The 12,749-nt window shown below is 38.2% G+C and overlaps 1 protein-coding gene across 2 annotated transcripts in view; it reads left to right on the forward strand.

Moving 5' to 3' along the window:
• The window catches only part of AGBL1 (AGBL carboxypeptidase 1), a 948,924-nt gene that overhangs the window by 304,540 nt on the left and 631,635 nt on the right, over positions 1-12,749 (forward strand). For both annotated transcript variants that reach the window (XM_004056715.5, XM_063698809.1), the window contains exon 18: positions 12,302-12,482. In XM_004056715.5, the coding sequence (XP_004056763.4) occupies positions 12,302-12,482 (181 nt within the window). The remainder of the gene's footprint in view (positions 1-12,301; positions 12,483-12,749) is intronic.

The raw sequence follows: 12,749 nt of genomic DNA on the forward strand, positions 1-12,749 counted from the left end.
CGAGATTACCCTTTGCAAAGAAATATGAGTTGGTAATATTTTGAAATTGGATAGTTTTGTGAGAAAGAAGGCAGCAAAACAGAATGTTTTGAGGGGAAAAAACCTTATTCTGTTATTCATTTTCTCAGTGTCTCAGCTCTGTTCCATTGGGGTATAATAAACTTTTACTATTCAGTGTGGTGAGGGGCTTTAGTTAGCAAGCTGGCAGAGGGTCTAGGGCTGCATCTTTCAATCCGGCAGCCACGAGCCTCCTGAGGCTATTGAGTAATTAAAAGTGATTAGTCCAAATTGCTCTGTGCTGCAAGTATAAAGTATACCCCCAAAAGTCTGATAACTTAGCACCAAAAAGTCTCACTCAATATCTATGTCTCATTCATCATTTTTTCATATGATAACATATTGAAATAGTCACTTTTACTATCTATTGGGTTAAAATATATTATTAAAATTAATTTCACCTTACATTGCTTTTTAAAAATGTGGCTACTAGAAAAAATAAAATTACTCGTGTGTCTTGTATTATATCTCTGTTGAACAGGGAGAGCTTTGCTCCTCAAAAGTCTGATTCCTTAATTTTGGCACCATCTGGGGGCTTGGTAGAAATGCAGAGTCTCAGGCATCACCTCAGACTCATTGGAGCAGAATCTGCATTTCAGCAAGATCTCCAGAGGATTCACACACACTTTGAAGTTTGAGAAACACTTTTCTAGTAGAGGAAAATTTCTGAAAGGCTTAAATTATTTTACTTCCCATAAATACCTATTGGTTTCCCATGGGGAAAGTGGGAGTTCTTTGAGGACAGAAACTTTGTCTAATACTCCTTGACATCCTCAGGGTTTGGTATAGTCTTTGACACACAGAAGATGATATCCAATAAATGTTGAATACATGAATGGGCACATAGTCCTGTCTGCCACTTCATAGATGAAGACTCTCAATGGTCACATAAAGTGAAGGGTTCTGATGGGCGACCACTATCCAGTCCAAATAATTTAAAGTGATGTGTGCATCCTTTGGGTATTTGAAGCACAGAACTGTTTTATTTTCATATGTTAGGATCCTAACTGGTTTTCCTATCTGACTTTTAAAAATTACCTTGTTTGTTTTATTCTCCTCCTCCTCCCCCTCCCCCTCCCCTCCTCCTCTCCTCTCCCCCTCCCCCATCCCCCCTCCTCCCCTCTCCCCCTCATCCTCCTCCTCCCCTCTCCCCCTCCCCCTCCTCCCTCTCCTCCCCTCTCCCCATCCCCGTCCTCCCCCTCCTCCCCTCTCCCCCTCCTCCCCTCTCTCCCTCTCCCCCTCCTCCCCTCTCTCCCTCTCCCCCTCCCCCTCCTCCCCCTCATCCTCCCTCCTTCCCCTTCCTCCCTCTTCCTCCGTCATCCTCCCTCCTCCTCCACCCTCTCCCTCCCTCCTCCCCCTTCCTCCTCCCTCCTCCTCCTCCTTCTTCTTCTTCTTTGTAAAGTGAAAGCAAGTTTATTAAGAGAGTAAAGGAATAAAGAATGGCTACTCTGTAGGCAGAGCAGCCCCAGGCCAGCTGGTTGCCCATTTTCAAGATTATTTTTTGATTTTATGCTAGACGAGGGGTGGATTATTTGTGAGTTTTCTGGGAGAGGGGTGGGCTTTGACTATGGTATGGAAAATTATATGGAATGGAGCAAAATTACAAATGAGATCGTGGTATTTGGCACGTGGTACCCTTTTCCTCACATACTCTTTGCCATCCCCAATTAAATTCATTTCATTTCTTTAACTGGCCAAGTTTCCTCAATCCAGAGAAGTCTCTGCTAATCTGTCAACTCCTCAAAGAGCCTTCTTTTCTAAAATGATGATTCCACTCCTCCTCTTTCAATCCCCATTGCCTCCCTCTGCTTTAAGTAAATACCCACTAATGCCCAGGACCTCAAGCCTGGGACCTTCATAGTACTTACATGATGTTATTGTCTCCCTTCTCCACTTCCCAGCCCTTATTTGGCTGGGACTTTAACTCTTTCACCACAGTCCCTATTATAGTGCCTGTTGCATCACAAGACCTCAATAAATAAATATTCTTTGAATGAATGAATTAATGAATAAAAAATGAGTGATTTTGTTGTTTATGTTGTGACATAACTGGGCATGGAGGAGTTAATGACAGGAGCTAATTACAGTTAATTGCACCTATCTTCTCAGCAAATATTTTCTGAATAATTCCCTTGTAGACAACAGAGAAATAAGGTATGGAAAGCAGAGAGGGTGATGGAAGAGACCAAATATGAAAATGGATTCTAAGGTCACATGGTGAGTTGTACACAGTTGCATAGATGATGTGCCATGGGACCCAGGAGAAGGGAGTTACTCTTTCGCCTGGGGCATCAAGAAAAGCTTCAGGTGGAAGGATAATGAGAATTTGCTAGGTAGAAGAAGTGAGGATGAACAGGAAAGGACACAGTGTGTTTTGGGAACAGTAAAAATCAGAGGATGGGTATTTGGTTCAGGAGTGACAGGAAATGAGACCAATTGGCTGGGCCAGCTGGAGTGGGGTACACTTTCAATGAGGAGACAAAGGACTGTGGGTTCTACTACGGTGTGTTACCTGGAAGATGATACCATCAGACTTAGGTTTTCGTTTTTACACCTTATATGCTGCTGTGTGGCTGGACCAGATGTTAAGGAAGAGGCTGTAGTAATGCAGTGAAGAAGAAAGGGGGATATATGTTTGAGAGAGAAGGAAAGAGAGAGGGTGGGGCTTGAAGGTCCTGAACATTAGTAGGAAAATATGTGTATTACTTACAATTTGTAAAGAAGCTGAAAAGATTTAAGAAAAAGATTTGTAGGCTGCCAATAGAATGATCATTATCCTTCAATCAGTTTCCAAAGCTTATCAGCTACAAAGGGCCTGTGGTCAGCCTTGGCCTCCACGCCTTCCTCCCTGCTGTCCCCAAGAATCCCCAGTGCGGTGAGTAGGACCATCAGAATCTCTGTTCCCCGCTCTGCCAATGTATGAATCCCCACACCTTTTTGGTGAAAACTAAGCAAATCCATCACTGAAAGATGTCAGAGCTTCTTGGACTCCTTGTCATCTGGAGGTAATGGAGGTCACATGTCAGGTTTTGGGGAAAAGGCAGAGTACAAAGTTCTGGGAGGGATAGGGTCTGGGGGCACTTCCTGTCACTGGAAGGCGGGTAGGGCTGAAGAAGAACAATTTCTGGTGAAGGCAAATGGTTTGGAAATGATAATCTGGTCAGTTTCTTATTCCAGTGGTATATGGGTCAGAAAGATCACAGCTTAAGAGTTTGTAAAAGATGGCTTGGGTGCAGACAAACCCTGCTCATCTGGGAAGGAATTGTGTCCCAGCAAGAGAAAGCCAGCTCACACTTCGTTGTTCTGAAGCTGATTGTTAGCTGTGATTACCTGCACTTTCTATTTTCTTCTGCTACCACCCAACTTTGGACCACTTTTCTGCTTATTAGCACTAGCATCTGAATATTGGAAAAGAGGAAAAGAGCGATGAAGGAGCTCCATGTAATTTTGCTTCCTGTTAGCAGCTCTATTAAAATAATACTGAAGGAACCAATAGAATTAAAGCAGATTGAAACCACTGGCTAAAAAGTTTGATTTTCATCTACCCTGTTTCACGTTGCCATTGATAATCATTAAATTTAGTGCAGCAAAGACTTAGGAGAGCCTTGCTTTATGGGTAGAGAACAGAGATTTCAAAAGATTTTAATTTTCCCAAATCCATTCAATCAGTAAGAGGCAGAACCAGATCTCAAACCAAAGCCTTCCAATTCATAATTTACATGGTACTTGTTCCCTCACTATATCATATTTTGTCTCAATAAGATTCATTTTGGCCTTCCTCTTAAATATATACAGGCAAAATAATACATAATGAAATGAAAAGAATATTGGATTTTGATTCAGAACACCTAAGGTTTTCCCTTGCTTTCTCTCTTTTCTTGCCTTATAAGCAAGATAGTGATAATTCCTGCCTTGCCTACTTCCCAGATTTACTCTCAATACCAAAGGAATAATACAGGTGAAAACTCCTTCTCTGCTGCAAGGTGCTATAAAAATGCCATGAATGTGTTTACATACAATCCCACACATTTGAACAGAGCTGGTCAGAATTATTTGTTACTATGTCATATATCTACCAGTTGTAATAACATGGCATGAATTTAAAGGATTCTTTTTATTTTGCAGTATTGAGAAAATTCTGAGAAATTAGAAATGTATCAGTAATAACTGATACAGCTTTTGAAGAGAAGAAAATACTTTATTATTTGTAGGATTATTTTCCTGGAAATTTTAAGAGAATCAACAGAAAACATTAAAAAAATAAGGAGTATAAGAAAGTTCAATAATTTGGAAATTTCGATAAAAGTTTTTTTCCTTGTCTTGGAAAACATGTAAAAAGAACACATACAACAGAAAACAAAAACACACATTTCTATTTCTGAAAATGAGGAGACAAGTTTCCAGGTACCTAAAGACTGTTAAAAGCTGTCAAGTTCTTGCACAATCTTGGTGGAAGTAACATGGAGAGATGTGGAAAATGGAGAGGTTATGAGCAAGGGTGATATGATTTTATGCCCAGCAAAAATATTTTTCAAAACTGAGGATAAAATGAGTTCACTTTCGGACAAATAAGAAGTGCATATGTTCACTGCCAGCAGATTCATATCAGAAGAAACACTAAAAGGTGAGTTTCAGGCAGGAGAAAAATGAAACCTGATGAAAGTTTGTAGATGCAGGAAGGAGTGAGGAGTAATTAAAAGAGTAAATATGTGGTTTAAATCAATATTGACTTTATTACACAATAAATGTAAATGTCATGGATTTTAGGATATGTAGTGGAAACTAAAATATAGTAGATTATATATTACACTATAATAAATCAAAGAAGTACCTTGTAATCTCTAAGGTAACTGCTGAAAAAGAATAGAAGGATATATAACAAGCTAATAGAGGAGAAAAAAGAAACAATGGGAAAAAAACAATCCAAATGAAGGTCAGATGGGAAAAAGAATTGATTGTACATTAGGACAAATGGAGAGCAAATATTAAATTGATAGCTATATGCCAATATAAATCATTAATTATATCAAATGGAAATTTTGACTAAATGCTTCAATTAAAATAAAACAGTGCTAGACTAAATAAAATACAATATACAACCATATGGTGCTTCAAAAGAGAAATACTTGTAAAGCTATGGAAACACTGAAAGTGATGAAAAAAATATATATTTTAAATACTAACCAAAAGAAAGCCAGCAAAGCTATATTTATACACACAAAGGAGACATTAAGGCAATGCCTTAGGAGAACTGGAGAGATATAATGATAAAAAGTTCAGTTAAGGGGGGAAATATAATAATTCTAAATCTGTATGCAGTTAATAACATAGCCTAAAAATAAAGAATTGACAACATAATATGGAATAGACAAATTCACAATCATCTTTGGAGATTTTAACATACCACTCTCAATAATTCATGGAACAAGCAGATACAATATTGGTAAGAATATAGACAATATGAGAAATATGACTAACAAACTTGACCTAATTGGTGTATATGGGACATTGTACCCAATAACATTCTTTGATCCTAACAGCTTTATTCATATTGGCCCTAAACTGGAAAGAACTCAAATGTCTATCAAGAGGTGAGAGAATAAACAAATTGTGGCATATTCATTGCTATGTGGTACCTTGGAATACAACTCAGTGATTAAAAGAAATTCCTGATGCATCCAACAACATAGATAGCTCTCAAAAGTATTATGCTAAGTTAAAGAAGCCAGGCAGAAAAGTTATATACTGTATGATTTTTTTTTTTTTTTTTGAGACGGAGTTTTGCTCTTGTCACCCAGCCTGGAGTGCAGTGGTGTGATCTTGGCTCACTGCAACCTCCGCCTATTGAGTTCAAGCGATTCTCCTGCCTCAGCCTCCCAAGGAGCTGGGATTACAGGCGCCTACCACCATGCCCAGCAAATTTTTGTATTTTTAGTAGGGATGGGTTTTTGCCATGTTGGCCAGGCTAGTCTTGAAATCCTGACCTCGGGTGATCTGCCTGCCTCGGCCTCCCACAGTGCTGGTATTACAGGCGTGAGCCACCGCTACTCACACTGTATGATTTAATTATGAAATTCCAGAAAAGGAAGCACTATGGTGATTAAAAAAAAAAAAAAAAGCAAATCGGTGGTTGCCAGAGGCTAGGGGTGGGGTGAAAGGATTGCCTGCAAAGTGAAATGAGGAGAATATCGGAGATGACAATAATAATTTTATATCATGATCATTTGGTTTTACAACACTGTATACATGTGTCAAAATTTATTGACTTGTAACACTAAAATTGGTAAAATTTATGTGTGTAAATTATATCACAATAAAACCAATAAAAAAGATAGAAACATCTTTTAATATTGATATGAAAATATCTTCAAGATATATTGGTAAATGAAAAATGCACAGTGCATAAAATGTGCATAGTATGTACCTTTTTTGGAAAACATAGTAGCGTGTGTCTTATATACAAATTTTTCTCGTTTTATTTTTTTTCTCAGAATCTTTCCACTTCCTTTTCCACTCCTGTTTCCTGTCTCCTTCCTTCCTCATCCTGTTTTCCTTCTATCAGGTTGTATACACTCTCTTCTAGGATTGCTAGACTTCATGTTAGCTGCATGATTCTACCTTGAAATCAAACCTGCTCTCCTGGCCATTTCTTCTACCCCTTAATCCCACTATCTAATTCTTCAGCTCCAAGAAGCCCCATCTGATCATACCTTTGTATAATGTTGTTGTTGGTTTTTTTTTTTTTTTTTTTTTGTGGTGCTTCCATAGCATACAAGATTGTTCCCAAACCCTTAGTATGCCCCAGAAAGGGCTGCAGAAGCAGGCACGAACTTAGTTTTTGTACCTTCATTTCTTCTCTTGCCTTCCAAATGGCCTGTGCTTTAGTCACATTAAACCACTTCATTTTTCCTTGGGTATTATGTACTTTATGACCTCAGACGTTTGCAAATACGTCTACTTAGGCCATTTCTACTACCTTTCTTTTTTCTTTTCTTTACTTGGCAAACAATTAAACTGGACAGACCAGATCAAATGTTACCTTTTCTGTGAAAATTCATTTTTTTTACTCTTCTTCTCCTGTGGTTTCTTAGTATTTGAAAATACTTTGCCTTTGTGAAATTGACATATGATTGTTATTCTCTAAAAATAAACATTCCAGATAGGGATAAAGATGACCTAAAAATCACATAGATTACCTCTACTTGCAGCTGTCTGTATGTATAGATACCTTTGTATAAATTTTACAGCCACATACAAATGGGATCCTTCTGTGATGCACTCTATCGTCTGCTTTTTTTTTCACTCACTGTTATATCACAGGTACCTTTTTCTGTTGACAGAAAAAGACTTATGTATCACTTTTAATGGCTGCATAGCATTCTGTTTTGCATATTATTTCCTGAACTAGTTTCCTATGAATGTGTGTTTAAGTCATTTACAGTTGTTTGCGTTAGTATAAATGATGTCACAATGATTACTCCACTGTGTTTGAAAATATCCTGATGAATGTCCCTGATGACATTGGATTGTAATTATCTGTGTGCCTTTCTTTCCTACCAGACTGTTATTAGTTTCCTGAGGGCAAAAAACCATTATTTATCTTGTAATCTACAGAACCCTGCAGAGTGCCAGTAGAAGCTTAATATATATTGTTGAAAGAAAGAAGGAATAAATGAATGGATGTTTATATAGTTGGGTACACATGTTTATCATCACACATGTCTTCAGTTTTTACTCAACTTTTCATTGGCCTAAAGGCCTGATATCTCTTAGGCATTATTCAATCCCCTACTGGTTCCTAATCTCTTTTTACAGATGTCATTACCACTGTAAATTCAATATGTAGCTTTAAGAATAAAAATCTGTCCAAACCATGACTCTCCCATAGACTATGGTGGTCACTGAAACATATTTTATTAATTGCAGAAAAAAATAAATGCAAATATCTGGCACTTTTTGCCTGACCCTAAGCAGACACGAGTTACTAAGACTGAGATTGTCAATTGCAAGAAAAAACCACATGGTATGTGTGGTGCATACTATTTACAGCTGTTGTCCATTATGAGTTCTCTGGAGTACCATTTGCTGCTACACCTGAATGGTCTTGTAAGTTTAACTTACCAACATGACTGCAAAATTGTCTTAAATCACAGAGGGGAAGAGAGGAAAGCCAACTAGAACTGGCTAAAATACTGCTTATGTCTTCGTGAGAATCCATCGTTGTCCCCATTTGCTTCTTCAGGATACTAGAACAGCCTGCAAGGTCTTGTGGTGTATTACAATACAGCAGATTATCAACTTGACTCTCCAATGGAAAGAAACACATTGTTGATGTCTCTCTGTTAGAGCTTGCATTTGGCTTATTGATTAATGTACTGCGTTGTACTGGGTATATCAGGCAATGGAAGCCAACTGGCCCAGACAATGGAAGTGTTTTGTTAGTGTCAAAAATTTACAAGAGCTTAAGCCATTTTTTATTTCTTCTTGCTGGGCTGAAAGCACTTACTATTGTTGTCCAATATGCTGCAAGTGAACATAGTTCAAAAATCACAAAGAGAGTAATATGGAATTATAGAACTGAAAATAGGATACTGATTGGGTACAAATTCATCAAGCCTCTTTATTTCGAAACAAGCTTTTTATTGGCGTGCCAACACAGCTTGCTTTGGAAAAAGTGAAACCAACTGTGAGCAAATGATATAGTAGGAAAGTTGACCTCCCATTAATTTCAGTTGTGCCTAGCTAGCTAACTGTACATCTCCTTCTTTCCAACATTTTTTTTTTAAGAAAGTTTCAGTTAGTGAGTCATTAGTCCTATGGTGCAGAACACCTAATCTGCTCTGGACTGAATATGTATGTCCTCCCAAAATTATATGTTGAAATCCTAATTCCCAAAGTGATGGTGTTAGAAGGTGGAACCTTTGGAAGTTGATTAGGTCATGAGGGTAGCGCCGTCATAAATGGGATTAGTACTTTAAGAAAAGAGGCTTGCGGGAACTCAGTTGTCCCTTCCACATGTGAAGACACAGTAAAAAGAAAGTCATCTAAGAAACAGAAGGCGGGGCCTCACCAGGCACAGAATTTGCTGGCACCTTAATCATAGATTTCTTGGTCTCCAGAACTGTAAAAAAGAAATTTCAGTTGTTTATAAGCCATCCAGTCTATGGTATTCTGCTATGGAAGCCCAGAAAAGTAAGACAAATCCATTGCCCAGTTTCTTCAGAAACTTACATAACTCATCTCATGTTAAAAATGGTGAGGCTGGAATTTGAACCCTGGAAATATGGCTCCTAAAGTTTTTCTCTAATTCACTATGCTGTACTATCCCTGATTGGGTAAACGTGTCATCTACAATAATTTCAGAATTCGTTTTATAAAGCACAGCCTTTGGCATATATTTCTTCTGATGAAAATTCATCATCTCCCTTTTTCTTAAGATAGCGGTTCTCAATTGTTCTTTTCTAAAACACACATGTCAAATATCATTCTCCCTACAACTATTTCACTCTTTTCTCCACAATCTAGAAAGCACACATGAATGCATGTCATTCAAGGTAATATTATTATAGGGATGACTTTAAACCTGATCTTACATTGAGTTTAACAGGGTGTAGCAAAAACATGAGTACAGCGGCCTAACCAAATAGTGGTTTACTGTTCTCAAACATCCAGAAGTAAAGAAGAAGTTGGTAAAATGTGGTATAGCTGCTTAAGGAATTTGCCAAGAACCCTGGCTCCCTCTACTTTTATAGTCACCATCTTTAGCATGTGGCTTTGATTCTCAAGTTGGCTTTCTCATCTGAAGGTATCACATCTATGTGCAAAACTGGAGGAAGAAGAAGGGCGAAGGACAAGACACAAAAACCAAGTAGGCATTTACCAGATGAAACTGTCCCCTTTAATTAGTTTTCCAGAAGGACTCACACTCTAGTAACATTTAAATCTCACTGGACACAACTGTGTCACATGGCCACTCCTACCTACAAAAGGATCCATGAAGCTAGTATTTTAATATGCGCAAATTCCTTCCCCTTCAAAAATCAGGGCCCTGGTAATAAGAAAGAAAGGGAGAAAGGCTACTGGGCAGGTGACCAGCAGTTTGTGCCATGTATGTAATATCATAAGCAAGCACTTGCACTTTTATTGGTAACTGATGACTCTGCAATATACTCTGTTACTGATCACAGGATATCAGTGAGACACTGACTCTATGGTTGAGAATGTCTGATCTACAGGATGAAGTCCAAATCCCTAAACAAAATATATAAGAAAGGATCTTACCAGTTTAATATTAGCCTGCTTTTTAAAATTTATGTTCCACCATCTCTAGCCCTTTGCTTGAGCCACACATAACTTGTCTTCGTTTTTTAATTCATCGACTTTTGCGCCACTGGTTTTGGCATATGTTCCTTTCTTTGTTCAGAAGACCCTCCTCACCGTCTCCATCTGGTAAATAATACTTATTCTGCAAGATCCAGTGTGAATACCATCACATCTCTGGAAATGGCCTTACCTCTCTCAGTCATATCTATTTTGGTGTTTTGTATACACTTCCATTAGCTCACTTGTAATTATTTTCTTTCATATTTGTCACTACTGACAAATGCTATGGCCTCTTAGAGAACAAGGACTATAATTTATTCAACTTTTTCTACCCAGTGCTCCTGCAGTTCTTGGAATATATTCAAGACACCTGCTTAAGGGAAAATATAGCTGAGTGTTACCTCCAGCGTATAGGTGACCTACAAGGAGCTGAAGTAACCTGTTTTCACCGTAGTCAGTAAAAATGCACTGATCTACACCCCTTAAATCTAGACCTCAGTGGATTAATGGCTGTCAGCAGAAATACGGAAGAGACAGATAGTCTTTAGGTTTTTTTTTTTTTTTGTGGTCTTAGTTGATGATAATAACATAATTCAGTAATTTTAAAGTGTTTTCTTTATATCTTCCATTGCCTATTCTTTAGCTCTGTTATCAAAAGATATTCAATTTTTTCTTTCTTTGTGCACAATTTGAGACACAGTTTGTATCTTCAAAAAGGCTACGGTTTTTTAGATTCTGTATGAGTAAGATCGTATCATGTTTGTCTTTCCGTGTGTGTCTTATTTCACTTAACACGATGTCCTCCAGACTCATCCACGTTGCTGAAAATGACAGAATTCCATTTTTTTATGGTTGAATAGTATTCTATTGTATCTATGTGTGTGTGTGTGTGTATATATAAAATCATATATTCATATATATGTGTATATATATATAAAATCATATACGTGTGTGTGTGTGTATACATATATATATATATATACACACACACACACGTCAGTAAATGAATCAAAACACATTTTCCACCTGAGCCCAGACATGGCTTTAGAATGCATTTCAGCACTATGATACTCCAGCTATCTTCTATAAACAAGTGAGGGAAGACATTCCTATCTTTCCCTCATCAGCACATTCTCCATAAAGACTGTTCATGTCAATACACTACCTGTAACTGGGCAGAGAGTGTTTTCCTGACTCCCTTTGCAAAGTGAAGCAAGCATTGTGACTCCAAGATTGAGCTTCCAGATATTTAACTCTTCTGTCAAATCTCTCTCAAGGATTGGGTTCAGGGTCTTACAGTCATGGAGTTCCAAAGATACTGCTTCTGTTATTTGCCTTCTATTTCTGCTAAGGAATGAGAGGGACCATCCCACCCACAGACTTTACGAATGAGGAGGGAAAGAGCTAACACGTACTGAATGGCAGGCAATATAGTGAGTGCTTTATATTTACTTCTTTTTGTTTTTTATAACAACCACATAAAGTCAGTATTATTGTCCTCATTTTATAGATAGGAGATAGTGTGAAAGAAATTAATTCATTTGCCTGAGATCCCAGAGGTGGTGAGAGATGAAGATAATCAATCTCAGATCTGTGACATCTAGCATCATGCTATTGAACTCTGGAGAATTAGTTATTTCTTTTGTGATCTTGATAAAATCTGCTTCTTGGGTTCTTTTCATACCATCAAATAGTTACATTTTTGATGACAGCCTTGAGCTGTACCTTCATACTTTCTTGAGTCTTGCAGACCACAGAGAAAGATAGAAAATGGGTAAATGTAGATCAGATATGTGTTAGAAGCAATCCATCTATTTAAAATCTCATGCCAATCATGTGAAAATCTGGTCCCCTGGAGGACATCTTGATGGAAATGGAAAGCGAATTTGGGTTTAATTTTCTTATGTCTCTTTTTCTGCAGGACATCGTCCATATCAGGTGATCACCGCTCGAGTTCATCCAGGAGAGAGCAATGCCAGTTGGGTGATGAAGGGTACCTTGGAGTTCCTGGTCAGCGGTGACCCTGTGGCTAGGCTCTTGAGGGAAAACTTCATCTTCAAGATCATACCCATGCTCAACCCAGATGGTGTCATCAACGGCAAGTATGTCAGGCACCTGGCTCAGCCAAACCCGCAATTATGCTACCACAGTGACACTGTCATTTCACCAAGTGGGCGTGATTGGAGAGGCCTCGGTACTCTGTCGAGAATAAACTCTTGGTTTTCTGTTTTCTGCTACAAATAACAACATACTTTCCATACACACTGATGTCAGTCTCATAGTTTCTTTGAATAGAAAGGTATAGAATTGAGGCCTAGGCAGGAGGATCACTTGAGACTTGTAGTTGAAGACCAGTCTGGGCAACACAG

This window comes from Gorilla gorilla, chromosome 16, assembly GCF_029281585.2.
Source record: "Gorilla gorilla gorilla isolate KB3781 chromosome 16, NHGRI_mGorGor1-v2.1_pri, whole genome shotgun sequence".
Taxonomy (NCBI): domain Eukaryota; kingdom Metazoa; phylum Chordata; class Mammalia; order Primates; family Hominidae; genus Gorilla; species Gorilla gorilla.